At 38.0% G+C, this 20856-nt stretch overlaps 1 protein-coding gene across 4 annotated transcripts in view; it reads left to right on the top strand.

Annotated features, from left to right (window-relative positions):
* Positions 1 to 20856, top strand: part of SEC11A (SEC11 homolog A, signal peptidase complex subunit) — a 39128-nt gene that overhangs the window by 12194 nt on the left and 6078 nt on the right. For 2 of the 4 annotated variants that reach the window (XM_011376129.2, XM_023521001.1), the window contains 3 exons: positions 11438 to 11547; positions 15803 to 15952; positions 20182 to 20301. In XM_011376129.2, coding sequence (XP_011374431.1) covers positions 11465 to 11547; positions 15803 to 15952; positions 20182 to 20301 — 353 coding nt within the window. In that variant the 5' untranslated portion in view covers positions 11438 to 11464. Of the gene's footprint in view, positions 1 to 2162; positions 2469 to 11437; positions 11548 to 15802; positions 15953 to 20181; positions 20302 to 20856 lie in introns of those variants that run through there. The other 2 variants (XM_023521002.1, XM_011376128.2) reach the window with 2 other exon arrangements.

The raw sequence follows: 20856 nt of genomic DNA on the forward strand, positions 1-20856 counted from the left end.
TGGGGAGGGTGGGTGGATAGGTCCTCCCAGCAAACTGAAATAGATCCTTTTGGGAGGCGGCACTAGGGAAGAGCTAAGTTTGTAGTGTGGTCTGTGCACTAGCCTGTGCTGATACACCTGGGCTACTTCTTTTTCCAGCAGGGTCATAGGAAGACCTCCTTCCCCCACTTCCTTCATTTGGAAAGTCAGGGGGAGACTGGTGAGATTATGGTTATTTTGAATAGCGTTTTAAAAGATAGAGTTGACTTTGCTTCTGCTGGTAGATATCCTTAATTTGTACAGAAGTGATTAAGTAGGGCTCAACTATAATGACAGACTTTCTTAGCTCTGAGCATTTGGACATCGGTTTGAACCCAATCTTGTTTTAAAGAACTACTGACATTGTGCACTTACCATTTATCATCCATTGTGCCAATAGCTTTATTAACATATATGACCTTATTTAATTTTCAAATAATTTATTTTTTATTCTCACGTCACATAGCAGAAAACTAAGTATAAAAAAAGGTTAACCGATTGGCCCAAGATCACACAGCTAGTGAGCAGTCGATCTGTGATTCAAAGCCAAGTGGGTCTGACTTAACCTCTATAATAAGGTGCCCCCTTCAGGCAGGCCAGCAGGCTATATATGAAGGAAAATACCACACATGCCATTGTGGTTGATGGGGTCCAAAAGACTTATGTGTTGAGAAGACTGGCAAGCCAGTGAGCAGACAAAAATAGTATGTTAGAGTCCCACATTTGGAAAATTTAATTCCATAGGCTTTATGTCTTATCTAGTCTGGGATCGCCTGTCCTAAATATCTGAATTATTTTCATAAGACACACTGTTTCCTCCCCAGCACTGCAGGGAACCCTCATTAAGCTTTTCCAGATTTACCCAGTTTATGTAAATCTCTCCCAGTGTCCTTTCCCTTCCTCATGGATTCTTTTCACTCCAATTATTTCTCGCTCAGTCTGTCTTTTCCTCAAGAGTGTACGCTCCCAGAAAAGAAGCCTGAGTGTTAGCCATCTCCCCACACCTAATTCCATTTCTAATCTGTGCTTGACATTATGCTTCCTCTTTTGTAATGCAAAGCTGGCCCAAGTGTGGCCCAGCTTCCCTCAGAAGTCTCCTTTGACTAAAGCCATGCCTGGAAGATTCTTTCTCTTCTCTGGGTTTCTATAACATGTATAGACTAAGAGGTATACCTTGTCTCCTTTCATAAAGATACCTTTTTTCCTTGCTGCAAATTATACTGAAAGCTCTTTGAGGACTAAGGATTTATCTTCTGCTTTTTAAGTTGATAAATCCTCTTTCAGCCTTGAGCACACACTGTGGGCCACCATCCCCATCGATCTAAGTGAAGATAATGCTATCCTTAGACGCCTGCTTGATGCATCTGTCTGGGGGCGCTGGGCCTTCTGGGCTTTAAGACCTCCATTCATTCTTCAACATTTTTGAGTGTTTTTTTCATGTAAGATGCTGGGAGTAAAAATATAGGTAAGAAGGCCCTTATCCCTCAGTGTGAGATAAACAGTATTTTGAAAAAGATAGAAATAATAGCAAGAGACCAGATCTGGATCTTCTTGTCCTCCTAGGTGCATATTAGGAGCTTCAGCCAGTCAAAGCAGAGGCTGTTTATAACAGAGAGACAGAAGGCAGCGAGAAAAGGGTCACATCAAGGTGCGGGAGTCAACGAAACCAGAAGGTAGAGTTCAAAGAGACAGTCAGGTTCAGGGAGAAAGGGACTTCTTGGTTACCCGCACCACTGGCGGTCTCATCACACTGTTCCATGGTTTAGCTGTTTTCTAATCGTACCGGTTGTTTTCTCTCCAAGAGTTTCTTAAACTCCTGAGAGATTCAGGCAGTGCTTTTAAAGTCTCTCTGGCATCCTCCACCCTTACAGGAAAAGCACTTATTGAAACACCTCAGCCGTCAGTTACCCGTAGCGCGGAAACCCGCCCCGCCTAAGACCACAAGGCCTTGCGACACGTCTAGTGCCCCACCCAGACCCGACGGGGCTTAACCGCGCAGGCCACTCGAGGGCCGCCTCTGCCCGCACACGCCGGAGACCCGGCTCCCTATTGGCCAGGCGTGCAAGAGGGCCTGCCTTCCGGAGGTTGCAGGGCACCTCCTCTCTAACCCCTGGGTCGACGCCTCCGTGAGGGGCCGCGGGGCTGAACGCGGAAGTGGGTTCCGGTCGTCCTCAGCGGGCTAGATCTGGAGTGGCCGAGAGGCTGGAGTAGGAAGGTCGCGAGTCCCTTTGTCCGCTCTCCGCAGCGAAGGGGCGGGGCGCGTCTGTTCCCGCCCCGGAAGCGGAAGTGGGGCGCGGCGAGGTCCCGTCCAGTGTGAGCTTGGTCCCGGCGCCTGCCGTTCCGCCCGCCGGTCACGTCGCGTTCTGTCTCTTGCCCGTGTCCCTCTCGCCAGCACCACCATGCTGTCTCTAGATTTTTTGGACGATGTGCGGCGGATGAACAAGCGGCAGGTGAGGTTGGCCGCCTTCTGTTTCCCCGGGCTCCTCTCGTCCCTTTGGCGCTGCCTCTGCGGGATCCTGCGGACCTGTGGGTCCCTGTGTGAGGGCCTGAGTGGGTCTGACACCTTGGTCATTCCATCTCTTTGTGCCGAGTCTGAGGCCAGAGGTCGCTTTGTCCCTATTTTTAGCTCCTGGCTAATTCAGAGCCTGCTAGGAGTGGAGCGGGAAGCCGGGGCTCGCTCCATTCCTCCCAGTGAGGCAGAGGACCAAAGGGAAACCGCAGGGCGCTTCTTAAGTGGGAGTTGGGGTTGCATATTGTTTTAGACTTGGTAAGGCAGCAAACTCAAGGTTTCTCTAATGGCAGCGACTCCCGATGGACTCCGGAGACTGGTTTTCGCAGTTCAGTGCTACTGGGATGCTCGGGAAGGCGGTTGTAGGCCCCACAAAAGCCGTTTTGCTGCTTTTAGCCAGTCGCAACCCTTCTCGTACAGCTGGGCCTCAGCTGGCTCACTGACTTTTCCTTGGACCACCTCTGACTTAGAGGTGAAGCAGTTACTATACTTGCTCTTGAGTCCATTTAGCTTTAAGGTGGCAGCCCTCACAATCCTCAGGTATAAAGACCAATGTTAGTAACACAGGGATCTTGAAATTTAGGTCTCCTGATTTTGTCTTTAAATCTTACTCTGTCTAGAACTTTTAGATCGTATGCCATATGGTACTGGGAATGCTATTGTGATTATTTAGGCATTAGAATAGGTGGTTACTTTTCATCTTCTGTACCAAATGTGTCTGTAGAGCCTAGTTTGGCTTGCCTCGGACCTTTTTACAGTATCTTGCTGTTAAGAGTTATCCTGATGGCACTATTAAAGATTTTTCTCTTGGACTTGTAGCTTGCAGTATTTATAATTACCATTTAGGGAAATAGATGTACAACCTCCCCTTCAGACTTTAGCTAGCTCACTGTCACTGTCTCTTAGACGTGTTTCTTAATTCTTTTAGTCATAATTACTCATTCTTTTCAAATTGCACAAAACATTCGTATCTTTAAGATAACACTTCAGATTTTCCCTTGTAGTGTTGTCTTTTTCATCCGTATCTGAATTTCTAGGTGCCACAGACGTTTCTCTGAAGAAATACTTATTTCTAGCTTGCTATTTATTGTACCATGTGCTAGATACAATGAGCAATGCAAAGATAAATAAGACAGACTCTGCCTTCAGGGAGCATAAATGAGTAGAAAAAGGTGAAGGCAAAACAATAACTATTTTAAGCTCTTGCTATGCGTGAAGTGTTTTATATACCTGTGCGGTAGGTAATGTTATTCCCATTATACAGACGAAGAAAATGAGTAGTCTCCCAGAGGTGGTGAGGAGGAAATAGATAGCATGGGGATAGGGTGAGAGGTAGTACTCATATGAGGTTTTACCTGTACGTAACAGCTGAGAAAAAGAAATGGCTATCGTGACAGTGGCTGTAGCTACTGAGATCTCATCACGTGAAAAGAGGGAAACTAGAAGTTTGGTTTTCTCTAAAATTGTTGTCATTACATAACTTTTCCATTTAAGCCTAAATACATATCAAATATCTGATTAATTTGAGTTGTAATTGTTTTTCTTATCAGATTCATAGAGGAATACTTTAGTAAAATAAACTCCGTCCATTTAGTGTATGAATTGATAAGTTTCTACAGTTACATATACCCGTAACAGTTAAGACACAGTGCATTTCCATAGCCCACAAGATCTGTTGTTTCCCTTTGTAGTTCATCTCTTCTCTAAGCACTTTGCAACCACAGATTTGCTTTTTGTCAGTATAGTTGGGCTTGCATTTTATATAAATGGAATCACACTATGTATTCTTTTGAGCTTTGGGTTTTAATTGATTTTTAATGACTAACTCAAGACTTGTTTATTACATGTAATGTAATTTTTTTGGTTTGCTTCACAATTTTCAAAAATTAAGTGTTTTACTACCTTCACTGCATCCTATACACTATTGCCAGATTAATGCCCTCTCTCCTGCCCTCAAACGTTCCACAGCTCCCATTGCCTTGTAGATAGCATGGGGATAGGGTGAGAGGTAGTACTCATATGAGTACTACCTCTCACCCTATCCCCATGCTATCCTTGTAGGTTAAAGCCCAAACCCCTTGGAAAGGCATATGTGGTAAGTCTCAGTCATTTTACAGTTTGTTATTTTTTACCATTTCAGTCTTGTCCTAGTTTACCCTTCCTATTTCATATCAGTGTCTCTGTGAATATTGTTGTACTCAAACTTCGTGTATTGGACTGTCCTCAGTAAGCCCCTTCTATTCTTTCTGTCTCTTTGTGAACTGCCCTCAAATATTAGGTGATCTCTAAAGTCTTTTTAGCTGTTATAGCTAAGTTATTTGTCTTCTCCTCTTTGGAGTGTGGCTCCTTTACTGAAGTCCAGATCACTTTTTTTTTCTGAGGCCATTTCTTTTTCTTTTTTTAAGTTTTCAGGAATTTTAATGAGCAAGTGTGGGAAAAAGATGAGGAGAACCCATTCTATTAGCTCTGGGAATCACATGGTCATTCAGACGGAGGGATCTTGACAGTGAGGAGTGTGGTCACATCTCACTATAGCAGACATGTACTCAGGTCTGGGAGACATCCCTCCACACCTGCACCATCCGCTCAGATCCTGGCTTGAGTCAAAAATTGTAACAGTGATTGCCATTTACCATTACTTGGTACTCATTTTGAAGCACCAGGATGCGCAGGTGAAATGATTGGCCATCCACAAAGGGCATGTTGAGGGGGTCTCACATCACATTTCTAGCCCCTACACTTATGGCTGTTCATCACCACACATTGGCCAAAGTACACTTGGAAATGAGGGAAATGAGGGCAATGTGGAAATCCACCTGCAGTTGTACGCTTAGACATGGTAGGTTTCTCTTTGATTGCTACTGAAGAGCTGGTAACGAAAGACACATACCACGTTCATGGGACCTGTAGGTCTGACGTTGTGTCTTCCTCAGGGCAGCTCTTCCAAATTGTGTTTAGTTTTTCCTGAAGCATTTCTTAATCTGTGAAGCCCTGGTTTGTAGAGTTGTTATTTCTGTGGCGTAAATACTCCCAACAAGGCCGATTTCAGGCTACTAACATGACATCACTGAATGTGGAATTAGGAAGAGATGTGATGACATGCAATAATAATTTCCACTATGGATAAATTAGCTTCAAGAACACAAATTATAGTAAAATATAGTAAAATCCTTAGGAACTGATAGATAGAATATTTATTACCTTTGTTTTTAATATAATTTAATTGTAATATTTAATAACACCGTATTTAACAACCAGCTTGCGTAATTCCAGCACACCACTGGTTGTTGGTTAGTTTTTTATGGCAATGGAGATGGCCTTTGTATGCAGAAAGACCTATTGAGTTATTTTTCATTAAAAAATAATTTGTAAAAGCTAAAATTTAAAAAACTAAGTTCTTAAGCTTTTAAAATCAGTTTATAAATCTCTTATTTAGAGTCTGGCAAATTTTAACAATCACTTTTAGAGGCTTTTGAATATTTGGGCTAATTTACAAACAAACATCTTAAAAACATTAAATTTAATGTATAGATTTCCTTTTTAAGAACGTCAGTCATTCAATATAAGTGCATACTTATATAGTTTTATAAATTAGGAGCTTAAGTTCTCAAATGTTTCAACACTGTATAAATAATAAACTGATTAAATAATAAACTTACAATTTATTATACATTTTAAATTGAAATTACAAATCTGACCTATTTAATAGTCACATTTTCTTAAATTTTACAAATACTTAAAATACCGAATATGCACCATCCTTAACATTAAAACATTAATACTATTCATAATTTTCTTTAAACATTTCTGCTCTTAATTGTAAATGTTGGAGGGGGTCAAAAAATGTTTACTTACTAAGAAAATATGCAGAAAGCAGCTACTACCTCCTAGGATGAGGGAGCTTGAACAAGGAAAGAACTAAGCAAACCTTCCTTCAACCCCCTTCCAAGCCTGAGATTTAGACCTCTTTGGAAAGGGTGTGGCTGCCATAGGAACCTGTCATGGTAATGACATTTGCCTGAGTAGCGAGTGAGCTGGAGCTGCTCCCTAGAAGTGGCCTGCTAGGAGGCTGAGAAATTTGTCAGTGTGTGGATGGGAGCCAGTCTCTGATAGTCACTGAGGTGAGCACCACCAACCTCCTGCACACAGATCCACTGTCCACTGTGTGAAATAAACACGGAACTGAGAAGAGAAGCCCTTTCCTCCCCATTACCTTGTAGTGTGGCCCTTCAGCACCTTTTATTCATAAAACCTAACATCATTGAGCCAGTTAGACAAGAATTTGTTTATAGGGTTCAGCTCTAAGTAACACAAGGATGGATTTGGAGCTGAGAGATAATAAATTGATAACTGGCCTCCTGGTCTTTCAGGTCAGCTACTTAAAGATGATGGGGACGTAGTAAGATAAAACTCACCCATTTTGAGTGTACAGTTCATGTTTTTTTTAGTAAATTTGTAGATTTGTGCAATCATCACCACAATCCAGTTTCACATTTCCATCTTTCCAGAAAATCCTCCATGCACTTTTATAGTCAATGCCTGTTCCCACTTCCAGCCCCAGGCAATCACTAACCTGCTTTCTGTCCTATGATTTGCCTTCACTGCACAGTTTATATAAATGGAATAAAACGTAATCTTTTGGTTGTCTGTTTTCATTTAGCGTCACGTTTTAAAATTGTGGTAACACACATAACAAAATTTATCAGCCATTTTTAAGTGTAGAGTTCAGTAGTACTAAGTACATTCACACTATTGTGCAACTAGTCTTCGGGACCTTTTTCTTCTTGCAAAATTAAAACACTGTACCCATTAAAAACTCTCTGTTCTTCCCTCCACCCAGCCCCTGGCAATCACCATTCTACTTTCCGTCTCTATGAATTCGACTTTTATTGCTTTTTTTCTCTATTATTCGTCTGTTTTCTATTTCATTGACTTCTGCTCCAAACTTTATTTCCTTCCTTGGTTGCTTTGTGTTTAACACTTTGCTATTTTTTTCTAGTTTCTTAAAGGGCAATCTTGGGTTACTGATTTGGATCTTTCTTTTCTAATATATGTTTAAAGCTATACAGTTTCCTCTAAGCAGTGTATATTTTTGTTTATACTCAATTCAAAATATTTTGTAATTTCCCTTGTGATTCCTCTTTGACACATGGGTTACTTAGAAAAGTGTTGTTTACTTTCTAAATATTTGTGGATTTCCCAAATTTTTTTCCAGTGCTGAATTCTAATTTAATTCCACTGTGGTTGGAGGACATAGTTTATATGATTACAGTCTCTTAAAATTTGAAGCCCTTTTTTATTTACCTAGAGCCTGGTTTCTGGAGAATGTTTCCTGTGTCTTTGAAAAGATTGTATATTCTGCTGTGTTGAGTGGAGTGTTCTACAGATGTTTAATGGTTTGATGGTGTTCAAGTTTTCCATATCCTTGCTGGTTTTCTTTCTGCTTCTATCAGCTGTTTAGAAAGGGATACCGAGTTCTCCATCTTTTTATCCTGTGATACATTGTACTTGCTCCTGATGTATATATTACTGTATCTGACTTGCTAAAATATGGCAAATAAATTTTATATCTATATCCACAATACTGTTATATAGTTTTCTTGTAGCATCTTTGTCTGGTTTGGGTATCAGTAGTGGGGGCCTCTTGGAATGAGTTGGGAGATATTCTATCTTCTGCAGTTATCTGGAAGAGTTGGTGTAGAGTCGTTATGATTTTTTCACTAAATCCTTGGTAGAATTCACCAGTGAATGGTGTTTTTCTTTTTGGGAAGGTTTTTTAACTATAGATTCAATTTCTTTAATAGACATAGTTCTGTTCAGGTTATCTATTTCTTCTTCAGTGAACTTTGATAGCCTGTGCCTTTCAAGGAATTGGTAATATATTGGTATAAAGGTATTCATAATACCTATTATCCCTTTAATATTGAGATATTAACACAAATTAATTTGTAATTAATGATGTGACTTCTAATTCTGTCCTGATATTAGTAATTTATTTCTTCTCTATTTTTTTCCCGATTAGTCTGACCATTTGGTCTCAAAGAACCAAACTTTGGTTTGATTTTCTTTATTATTTTCTGTCTTATTTATTTCTCCTTATTTTTAGTATTTCCTTTCTGTGAGTTACTTTGGATTTCACTTGCTTTTTCTAGTGTTATAAGGTGGAAGCTTAATTCGGAAAATTCACAAATATTTGGAAATTAAATAACGCATTTCTAAATAACCCATGGGTCAAAGGAGAATCACAAAGGAAATTACAAAATGTTGAACTGCGTGTAAACAACGCAACATATAATTTGAGGCATTTACTGCTATAAAATTTCTTCTACGTACTATTTTAGGTGCATCCTACAAATTTTAAATAAGAAAAAATATAATTTATATTTGCCAGCATATACTGTTTCCAGTGCTCTTCATTCCTGTGTGTAAATCTAGATTTTGTTTAGTATTTTCCTTTTGCCTGGAGGACTTTAATTTTTTTTTGTATTAGAAGTCTGCTAATGAATTATTTTAGCTTCTGTGTGTTTGAAAAGGTTTTATTTTGCCTTCACTTTTGAGAGAAATTTCTTGGAGTATAGAATTCTAGGTTGGTAGTTTTTCTCTTAGTACTTTCAAGACTGCTAAACTATTCCTGCCCTATGTAAGCATTGAGAATTGTTCCATCTGCTCTTTTTCAATGGTTCCTCTTCCGTCCTTGGCAATTCTCTCACACACATGCTGGTCTTCGCTGATCACCTCTCAGCTGAGGGCTGGAGGAGAGATCCGCTGCAGATCTTTATGCCGCGTTCATTTCCGTGCTGCCCTGCAGTCTCTGGCTACCCTCACCTCCCCAAACTCTCAGTTCATCATCAAGCAAGGAGACTCCCAGGCTCTGTCTGCATTTCCCGTTTACCCTAGTCTGGAAACTCTCCAGTTTGTAAGTTGGGACAATCGTAGGGCTCACCTTCTTTGTATTTCTCCTTTGTAAGGAATCACAGCCTTGTGCTGCCTGGGCACAGCCACATGTCCATTCAGCCACATGTCTGAAAACCTTTGCTTTCTATATTTTGTTCAGTGTTTTAGTTATTTCAGGCAGGAAGGTAAATTTTGTCCCTGGCACTCCAACTTGGTCCAAACAGCACATTTTTGAGATTCATCTGTGTTGCCTGTGTCAGTAGTTCATTCTTTTCTATTCCTGAATAGTATTCTATCATATGAAAATATTGCAATTTATTCATCTCTCGATGGATGTTTCATTTCTTCCGATTTGAGGCTATTAGGAATGAGCTGCTGTACATGTGTTGTGTAGATATGTTTTCATTGGTCAGATTTTAAAATAGTTTAACAGTCTTTTTAAAATGAAACTTGTCTTACTGTTATTGATGTTATGCCTGTTGCTACTCAGGATTTTTGTTGTTGCTATGATTTAAGATCCTCACTGGGACCAGCAGCGACTTTATTGGGCCGTAATAACAGTGTCTATTCCAAACGTGCTTCAGTTTTTCCAACGCCACTAATATTACATCTTGCTGCTGTCAGTCTATCTGCCTCGAATACCCTAACTTCTGGTCACTTCTGTGATTTAGAAAGCAGGGGGATTGTGGTTATGGATTAATGAGATTGTTAGTTTGAGGTCCTAAGGTAAGTAGAATTTAAGATTTAGGCCAACTTTTGTTTTGTAGCTCTAACACACATTTTGACGACACTTTAAGATACTTCCATGGTGATTTCTATCTTTGCTTGAGATTGCTGGAAGTCTGACTTCTATGAAAATATCCTCTATGTTGAACTTCAGATAAATCTTATGAGAATAAGAAACATAATTGGTATATTTGATAACTATAGTAGATAAATGAACAGTACATAACTTTCAGATTATGGCCTATTAAATGATAGTATTTAAAATTTCTATCAGCTTTTATTTTGCTGAATTTTCTGTCTTAGGTTTTGTCTCTTTAGAATAGTTTCCCACCTTTATTTTCAGGATAATGAATTTTTGAAGACTGGAACAGTTGTCTTATAGAATGCCCACATGCACATATATTTTTTAAAAAAACAAAAATTGAATTTATATTGTATATAGTTTTGAAACTTTTGTTTTTCACTTTAAAGTATTTTATGAATGTCTTTCCAGTTTCACATATTCAGTGGTACATTCAAGGTTCTCCATAATCTGAGCTTAATATGCTTTTTCAGATTTCTCCCAGTACTTTCCAATACCATCTATTCCTTTCTTATCAATCTGCCATGGTGTCCAGTCATCCTCTCTACTTTTACCCATCATCCAGCCTTAGTCCAACACAATTAGCTCGCATTATTTCTCTCACTTGAAGTGCCTTTCTGGTATTGTATCTGCTTATTCAAGTAATAGAATTTTACAATTTGTTAAGTCGTAGAAATTTATTAAGACAGAAAGAAGGCTGGCTATGTGACCACCAAGCTGTATGATTTTGGTGAAGTCACTTCCTCTGAGACAGTTTCCGCAATTGTAAAATGAGGAGTGGGGTTAAATGTCATTGAACAGCCCGTGATTGCCATGGGGGAAATAATGTAGAAAAGGTAAGTACTAGAGGAGTTCAGAAGCAGAGGTTTGTTACTGTCAGCTGGTAGGTAGCATGGATGTGATTGAATTTAAGCTGAATGATTGTGAAGCCCAAATGAAATAACTTATGTGAAAGGTTCTGAAAATGATAAGTTGTCATATAAATGTAATGTATTTTAGCAAACAGAATGGAGCAGGGCACTTGGGGTAAGAGAAGGAGGGCTGTTCTGGGATGCCGATAATGTCATTCTTACAGTGTTTTAAATAGTATCTCAGAACTCCAGGTGCCCTGATAGTGCTACTTGACACTTTTAAATTGATGCTACTTCCAGTTGTTTTCCCGAGTGGGGATAATCATGGATCTGATCTCTTCTGTTTTGTTCCTACAGCTCTATTATCAAGTCCTAAATTTTGGAATGATTGTCTCCTCAGCACTAATGATCTGGAAGGGGTTAATGGTCATAACCGGAAGTGAAAGTCCGATTGTAGTGGTGCTCAGGTAACAATTACTGTTTCTTTTCAAGGCATTTCATGGCGTTGCTTGGGAGAAAAATTGAGATGCACAATCACTGTTGTATCATTATTCCTCTGGAAACTGTTCTTTCCCGGAAGAGGGCCTGGAAGAAAATTAGTTACTATTTCTCAATTGTGAGAAGTTCTCTACCTAGTTAGGTATTTTTTATTCAGACCCAAAGGGCTCATGACCTTGCTATAAAATATTTCCCATGTGAGCTTTATTTTTAGTACATCTCTTAAGAAAGTGTTTCAACGTACTTTATTTTCTTGAAGTTCTTCTGTCTTACACTCTTCACATCAGGGCCGATATTTAGTTGTTAGTTTTCTAGATTATATATCAACTCCAAATTAAGAGTTTTTCTGCAGCATGTTCTCAAGCATCACTAATTATTTCCATGTTTTCTGCTGACCTTTAAATATCTCTTCTAATCTTTTCTGGATAATGGAGTATAAACAAAAAATAAATCGAATCATTAGCATTATCAAGACAGTAGTGCATCACTCTTAACCAGACAAGTCTGACTCCTTTGCTGTCGTGCTAGGATACACTTGCAGCAGCGATGGCTAGAGGCACTGGGTCTCCAGCGTCCTACCTGTACCCTACTCATACTCTTAACGTAGTTCCGTCTTTTTTAATACTCAAGTGCAACTGTAATTTTAGAGATCCAAAGAAATGTGTAGATTTTATCAGCTAGGAAAGCATTTCATGTACTACTCTGAGAACATAGAGACTTGGGTTTCTAGCTTTTTCATTGTCTGACTATAACCTGTGCACGTCATTTATTCACTGAACCATAGTTGCATCTATAAAATGAAGGCTAGACCTGGATGATGTCAGAAGAGCTTTCCAGTTCTAAAATTATGTAGCCCTACGTTCCCAGACAGCTTGAATTCAGTGGAGAGCTTCAACTGATGAAGTGCTCAAACACTAACAGAAGGAGGAGCCACACTAATTGACACTGTGGGGAAAAGATACAGAGAGAGAAGGCCCACAGAGGCTTCTTGTGGAGATTCTTCTGGGATTATATCAGATTGAGTTCCCTTCAGTGGAGATGTTTAAGGACAATCTAATGATTGTTAAACTGGAGATGGAGTGAATAGGGGATTAGACTAAGGGCTTGTTCAACACACTGGTGGTCCTGAAAATAGTCTACTTTAGCTAGAAAATTTGTATTACCAGTTGGGACTTAGAAGTAGTATTTGGATCAGTTATTTGATAGGTTATTTATACACTAAACTTTTCTGTCAGTGTGGTATAAAGAAAAGCAATTGAGACCGGGTCATATTAGGAGAGAATCTGGTGAAGAAGGACCAATCATTAGAGCAAGGCAGTTTATGTGATTTGGGTGGCCAGGTAGGTTTTACCTGACCAAGGTTTCATGTCACTCCAAGGAATATCACTTTTGCCTGAACCAGATTCACCTCAGAGGACTCAGTCCAACTGAGAATCCACTTTTAAGACTTTTGTGAAGCTGTTGGGTATAAAGACAATACTTCTTATTATTTATTTTGTTAACTGAAGTCTCAGGGAACATTCAAAACTGATTCACACACTGCCCCCCCTTATAGAGCTGAAGTCAGTTTAAAAACATTCAAATGATTTTCATGTAACTTCTTGTACAACTTATCATGGTTGATGTTTAAAAGTATTTTTAAATCAGATAATAGTAAGAAGTTTACTAATGATTTATTTAAGGTTTAAAAAGTTTCCCCTGGTTTATTTCTTAATGGTCTTCTCACTACACACTTTTATCTGTGTTTAATTGTCACCTGTATCTGAATTCTTAAATCTTTTTATTTTTCATCCACCTTTCTTCCCTGAAGTCTAGACTCTTGTTTTCACCCCGTACTGGACATCTGCACTGGACATCTGGATGTTAACCAGGCACTTAAAACTCTATAATAAAAGTGAATGATTCATCTTTTCCCACAAACCTGTTCTTTCTCCTAGTTCTATGACTGTCACTGCCATCTGCTCAGTTGCAGTGTTAAAAACCTGGGAGTCATCCTCGACCCTGCCTTCTGTAATGTACAGTTGGCTGTCAGGTTCGTTCTTTTCCCTCCCTCTTTTCTGCCCTTTTGGCGTTGTCCTTCCTGCTGCAGTTCTGTTTTAAGCCCTTATCATTTTCTGCCTGGGCTGTTGTGACCTTTACAAACAATGCTTTTTAAATCAGGAAAAAAAGTTAGTGTATTTTCATTATTCGAAATGTTGAAAACAAAAAGATCTAGATGAAACTAAGTGACTCATAGTTCCGGGATATAATCACTATCAACATTTTCATCTTTTTTTTTCACATATATAATTTCTTACATAATTAAAGTAATTCTGTATATGCATCCTTTTCTCCGTTTTCCTCCATTCTCTTGTGTCTCTGTTTTTAATAACAATTTAAGAGTTGCCGAGTGTTCAGTTGTAAGTAATAGCCTGGACAACTGGTCTCCCATCTACCTCCTCATTTTTTCCAGTTTACTCATTAATAAATATTTGAATTTCTTTTATGTACTCTGTAGTTTCTGAAGTGATGATTCTTTTTTCTGTTTTTATAATTATTTTTTTGTTTACTTTTTTACTTTTTTGTTTTTCTTTGTTGAAGTGATATTTCTTAAATGCAAATATGATTATGATACTCTCTGCTTAAAATTTTAGAGGGCTCAGAAGCAATTGAGCACAGTGAGAGTGGATTCTGTCAGACTCCCTTGGTTCAAACCTCACCTTTATCTAATTTTTTTGATTTATGACTTCAGGCCTTTCTAAGCCTCAGTCTCTTTATAAAGTTGGGATAATAATAGTACCTATGTTATACACTTGTTCTGAAGATTGTTTAAAAAAATTTAGAATAGCACTTTGCATACAGAAAGTACTCAATAAAGATGTCATTCAGCCAGAACAATTATCTGTTTTATTTATAGATAATCTTCAAGCAAGTGAACAAAAGATGGCACTGATTTTTTAAAAAATCGATCAAAGTAAAAACTTGAAAAATACATGTCTACAATACCTTCTGTAATGTTTTTTACCAAACATATGTCCTATCTTCTGAGTACCTTCTGTAAAAGGGAACTTAATGCCCCATGAGCAACCTTAACAAAAGTTTTAAGAATAAAAATGCAATGAAAATCTATCTTCGTAGTGGTTCCCAAATTTTGCTTTTATATTGGAATCACCTCTGATCTTTACAAAATACTGATACCTGCCTCCCATCCCCAGATAGTCTGATTTAAATTGTTTGAGATATGACCTGGACATTGGGATTTTTTTAAAAAGTTCCCCAGTCATGTCCCATGTTCAGCAAAGTTTGGGAACCACTGCCATATTCCCCTTGTGTAAGGGGATCGGAGTGTTCAAACAGGTGTTCGGACTTTGTCATATTCCTGTCTTGAATTTTATTCCCTGTCTGTCCATTTGCTTCTCACTAAATCTATTGTTATTGAAAACTGGAGCTTGAGTTTCTGAAAATAATACTGATGAGCTGCTGCTTCATAGAAAGAAAAGGTTCATTCATTAGTGCAAATATCTTCAGACTTTTGAAGAACTTGGTGTATAGGATGGAACAGGTGAGAGTTGAGAAGTTTGTCGTCACTAATTACTGTGGAATTGAATTTTTTCTTGTTTCTGAAATTCTTAGACAAAATCTGTTCTTGTCCTTGGTTTTCTTCCTCATTTCTCTTCTTAAAATAAAGAAATTGATAACAAGCATTATCTCTGTGGCCCACCGTTCTTTGACTTGATGAGCTGTTCTTCCTTCCTAATGCGTTGAAGTCATAAGGTCATCTTGGTCTGTATCTTTGTAAATGGCAGAAGATGATCCAGATCTCATTTGAATATTTGAATATGTTTAGCGGTTTCAGAGGAAGTGAGAATAAGGGCAGTGATTATAAAGTTCATTCTTTTATATTCTGTTTGTCACTTGAAATTTTAAAAGGTTAAGGAGTTAGTAACATTGCCCTTTTTAAGATTTAAGCTCTTTTGAATAGTAATGCTTGAAATGGAACTAGTTAATGAATGCTAATAACTGAAGAAACCTTTAGAGTAACTCATTAGTCTGAGGAAACCATATTTTCAGAACAGTACACACTTATGTCTGTATATGTGGTTAAGGTATTAAGTGTACTCCACAAGTGATACTTTTGGTGGTTTTGTTCAGTATCGATAATTTGGAAAGTAAATTTAATCTCCACTTTTTAATTAAAAAAAAAAAATTTTTTTTTTTTTTTTGCTGTTTTTCTTTCCTTCCCAGTGGCAGCATGGAACCTGCATTTCATAGAGGAGATCTTCTCTTTCTAACAAATCGAGTTGAAGATCCCATACGAGTGGGAGAAATTGTTGTTTTTAGGATAGAAGGAAGAGAGATTCCTATAGTTCACCGAGTCTTGAAGATTCATGAAAAGTACGTGCAAGCTATATCTTCTCTCTTTTAAAATATGTTTATGTCTTGGTGTTTATAGTATTTAATTTTGATAGCCTAAAGACTGAGAACGGGTGAGAAACTCCTAGGTCCTTCTTCCAATCCATTTTTATGAATGTCTGAAGGCTAGGTGAGCATTTGGAAAACTAAATCGTTATCTATTAATTCATTTATTTCCCTGAAGGTTTTTTGGGGTTCCCTTCTACTTCCCGACCAAATCAGTAACCCTAAATATTCCAAAGTAGTAAACAACTTAAGGGGCTACTTATCTTTGTAGGAACGTTCCTTTCAGGTGACTCGGGCCCACCCTTCCCGGAGTGAACTGGTGGTCACTGAGAGCAGCTCGCTTCTTAGGACGACGGCATTGGTCACATCAACCATTTTGCCTAACACTCTCCCCTCACGATCAGCCCTTGCAGTCTCACTCACCCTCCTTTTCTGCTGTGGTCCTCAAGCCTCTGAGAGGATAGAGGAACATAGTCGCTGCATTTTGTGACATCAGTTGTCGTCACTGTGGACAAAGTTCACAACGGCCGTATACTGTTATTGCACATATATATCGGTAATATATACAACACCCCTCCAAAAATAACGTAAAGGTTGATCCCAAATGGAATCGTCTGATAAAATGGATGAGGTAGCCCTAATCTTTTTAAAAATATCTTTAAGGCAATCTAACAGACATTTCATATAATACATTTATCAACTTTTTAGAATTCTGAAGAAAATTTCTAAAGTCTAAGTTACTCTTTTAAATATGGACTCTTGCATTTTAGAATATGTAAAACCTTTAGAATCGCCTGGGGGTGGAGTTGGGTCCTACCAATGAGCAAAACATTTCATTTCTCTGGGTCTCAGTTTCCTTGTCTGTAGTATAAAGAGGTTCAGGAAAATGAATAAGATCTCGGAGTTCTGAGCCCGTGCTTTCCTGTCCTACTACATAGACCTCTGGCCCTCCCTTCCAAATCTATAGTAGGTCTAATTAAGGAAAACTTTCAGAGGGAAGGAAAGAAAGAAATGAAGGGAAAGGGAGGCATCCTGGAGGACACAGAGGGGAGTGAGACGGTGGGGTTGATAGGTTCCTGAGTACGAGGAAGCCTAAATAGATACCGTCTCACTCTTTCCACCCTCTGAAGTAGTTTATTTTCACCTAAAGAAGAGGCAATTGCCAGTTGTTGCTTTTTGAAAATCCCTATAAACACCCTCGTTTAGCAGAGTTCTTCATTGATGAAATAAAGATCTGACTGCTCTTTTTCTTCACGGAGTATATATTTTGAAAGTTGATCATTTTTAAATAGCATTCTATTAACTAAGAAAGAATAACTTAATTTTTAAAAAATTTATTTTGGAATTGTGAAGGTTTATTAAGTATGAGTAGTGTTTTTCAGATTCTTAAAGTGGATTTGTGTTGTTTATTCTCAGCATTGCCTGTTTTGAACATAACAGAACCAACTTTCCCCTGAATTTATCCAAGAAAATCAAATTAAACCCAGGCCCTGCTTTGGGTAGAGCAGAAATTATCCATTTTTATGTGTGATGGTTTGAAATTGAGTGAGTTTTTTTTTCTTTTAAAACAGTTCATCTTGTTTCAGGGCAGATTCATTGACAGATGTTGTAGCAACTACAGATTCATTAAATTGTAAAAATGATTTTTAACTATTCTGACTATTTTAAGGTGTGTGGTACTTGTAATCTGGGGGTTTTCGTGATTTATTTTAGACTCTTGAGATGCCTTTAACTTTCAAGCTTTTTTATATACCATCTTATTAATATTCTGAAGTTTGCAATTTCCTCTTTTTTTGTGTGGAGACTAAAATACCTGGTTGCAATAATCATGATTTAGTAGTATTAACACTGTTCTTACATGTGGGACCAAATGACAGCCAAAATGGATTAAGTTTTTGTAGTCAGTGTGTTCTAAATGTTTTCAGTTTTGATTTTTGCACTGTTACTCATTTCTTTCATAAGAAAGAAAATCCAGGGAAACATTTGAGACATTGCTCCCTGGTGTATGTTTGGCTCAAATAAACTCTTATAAAAATTAAAAAATTTAAAAAAGGAAATCCTGAGCTTTAAGAAGACTAGAAGTAGACATTGTTAACTGACCTAACTCTCTTTTGTCTCATTCCTCCTTTCCTTCTCCACTTGCTTCTGTGTAAGGTGCCTGTAAATTTGTAAATGCCATGCAAATCTCTTTTTTTCATATATTAAATCTTCCATCTTGAGAACATTCTTATTACATGTGTATTCGTATACATGATGCTGCATAAAATTGGAAAATACAGAAAACAAAATCACTTGTAATCCTAGAACCCAGAGATAATGTTACATTTTGGGTAACTCCTGTTTTGTTTTATAAACATATTACATAGTTTATTACCATCTATAAAGCGCTTATTTCCTCCCTGCTACCATCATTGTGTTACGAGGGTTGAATTAAATTGTAAGCATGTAGAGCTCCTTGGGGGTAGATAATATTAAATGTTTGGTCCCTGTGCTAGCAAGGGAAAAGTCCTGTGTAAATGTGCCAGCCATTAGTGTTTTGGGCCTGTGAGTCGTGAAATGCTGGAGCAGGTCTAAGAGCGGGCCTAATCGGAGTTGCTTGCCACCAGAGGCCGTTCGTTTCACTGGTAAGTAGATGGAAGGAAACTGGGTTTGTTTGTCTGTTTGGCAGGCAGATCAGGTCTTTGGGAATAACCCACGTCTCCCGTAGCATCCCTTTCCTTTCCTGGGGACTTTCCCAATTCCTAGTCTTTCTTCATATTTGGTTTTACTTTTTTACCTCTATGGGGTTGCTGTTATTTTCATGACTGAATGATTCTTCCTTCCTGCTGCTCCTGACTTTCACTCTTGCAGCTAGCCCCTCTTGGCACCTGTTCCCTTTTACTTTCCAGCATTTTTCAGACATCCTGTTACTTACTGAGTTGTCAGCTGCAGATTATTTTTCTCTGTATATATTTGCATTTTTTCTAATTGGAATCTCATTTGTAATGTGACTGTTTGCACCTAACTGTTTTTGGTGTTTGCAGCACCTCCGAATTTAGTTGTATCTGCAGATTTAGTGTCTAGTGAGCCAGTTTCCGGCTTAGAATCTAAGTGGATATTAGTCAGAATCTGAAGCTAATTTTCTTCTTTCTAGTATAGTGGTTAACCCAAACTCACTTGAATTAATTTTAAGAGGCTTTAGCAACTGTAAAATGTTCTTTGCTTTCAGTTAATATTTAAAATTACTAGAAACTTCATGGTTCTTTAGTAGGATTAAACTAATAATTCTCTGATCAAGTAAGATGCTGTTATTGCCTTTTTTTTTTTAAAATATGGAGCATTTCTAATATACATAAAAGTAGATAAAACAATGCATAAACTCACATGTACCTATCACCCAGTCCCAATAATTATTACTCCCTGGCCAATTCTGCCCCACCTATACTGCCACCTCTTCCCCCTCTTCTGCCTAGATATCGTGTCCTGTCATATGTAAATATTTCAGTAAATATCTATGAAACATAATCGGTGAGCTTTTAAAAAACAATATAGTTAGTATGGCAATACCTTAAAAAAATTAACAGTCATTCCTTTGTAGTATTAAATTTCCAATCTTTGTTCAAATTCCCAGTTGTCTTATAACTTTTTTTTTTCAGTTTGCTTGAATCTGGATTCAAATAAGTTCCTCAGTTGCGATTGGTTGATATAGCTTTATAGTCTCTTTTATTTAATCTGTAAATTCCTTTTTCAATTTTCTTTGTTTCTTATTGTTTGAAGAAACTAGGTCATTCTGTGGATTCGCAGAATATTCGTTTTGCTCATTATATCCTATGGGATAGTTTAATGTATTTTCTCTTTGTATTTCCAGAAAATTGGTGGTTTGTGTTTATTTTAATATGAAAATGAGATTACACTGTACATGTAATTTTATAATTTTCACTTAATACAATTTCTGTGTTCTTCCAATGTCATTAAATATTCTTCTGTAACATCGTACTTAATGCTTGCATAGTATTTCAACTCCTGAATGTTAGACTTTTAGCTTTTTTCCAATTTTTCCCTATTAGAAACTACACAGCCTATGAACATCCTTTTAGCTAAATAATTTCGATATTAGAAATAATGATAAACCAAATTCCCATGGGAATTTTGGTTAATGAGAAAATTTTGTGCTTTCAAATGACATGAAGGTATTTGATGACTCGGGTTTCCCTTACCTTTTTAAGGCAAAACGGACATATCAAGTTTTTGACCAAAGGAGATAATAATGCGGTTGATGATCGAGGACTCTATAAACAGGGACAACACTGGCTAGAGAAAAAAGATGTCGTGGGGAGAGCGAGGGGGTAAGTACCGAGGAGAGCATTTGCTGAGCTTTTCGTGTCACTGGAAACGTGGGCCTCTCAATTGTATTGTCTGACCACAGACGATGAATACGATGGTTCGGTCCTGGTTCTACCAAATCGCCTTGTATCCTTTGAAAAAATACGCTTCTTAAAATGCATCTAAAACTTCAGGTACACTGCTCCAAAGGTGAGAAAATGGGGTGCGATAGTAGAAGATTAGCGATGAGACAATGAATTAGAGTGACGGTTTAAAAAATTCATTTGTTTATTTAATTCATTCAAGAGGTGTGATTGGGCACCTTGCATGCACTCAGTCTGTACACGGCTGGGCTCTGGGGACCCAGCGCGGTATTAATCCTGCTTCACAAAACGTACATTTCTTAAGTGTTCACTGAGACAGCAACTTAAAGTATTTATCTAAATTAATTGTATCATGCTAATTTATTCCATACTGTTGTATATCTAGTCTTGAAATGATCAAGGTCAAATGAAATTAAAAAGTTATATTAAGCCTGTTTATTTCAGATTTTATCAGGAGAACAGATCAGTGGAGGA

The sequence above is a fragment of the Pteropus vampyrus genome, unplaced genomic scaffold (genome assembly GCF_000151845.1).
Source record: "Pteropus vampyrus isolate Shadow unplaced genomic scaffold, Pvam_2.0 Scaffold286, whole genome shotgun sequence".
Taxonomy (NCBI): Eukaryota; Metazoa; Chordata; class Mammalia; order Chiroptera; family Pteropodidae; genus Pteropus; species Pteropus vampyrus.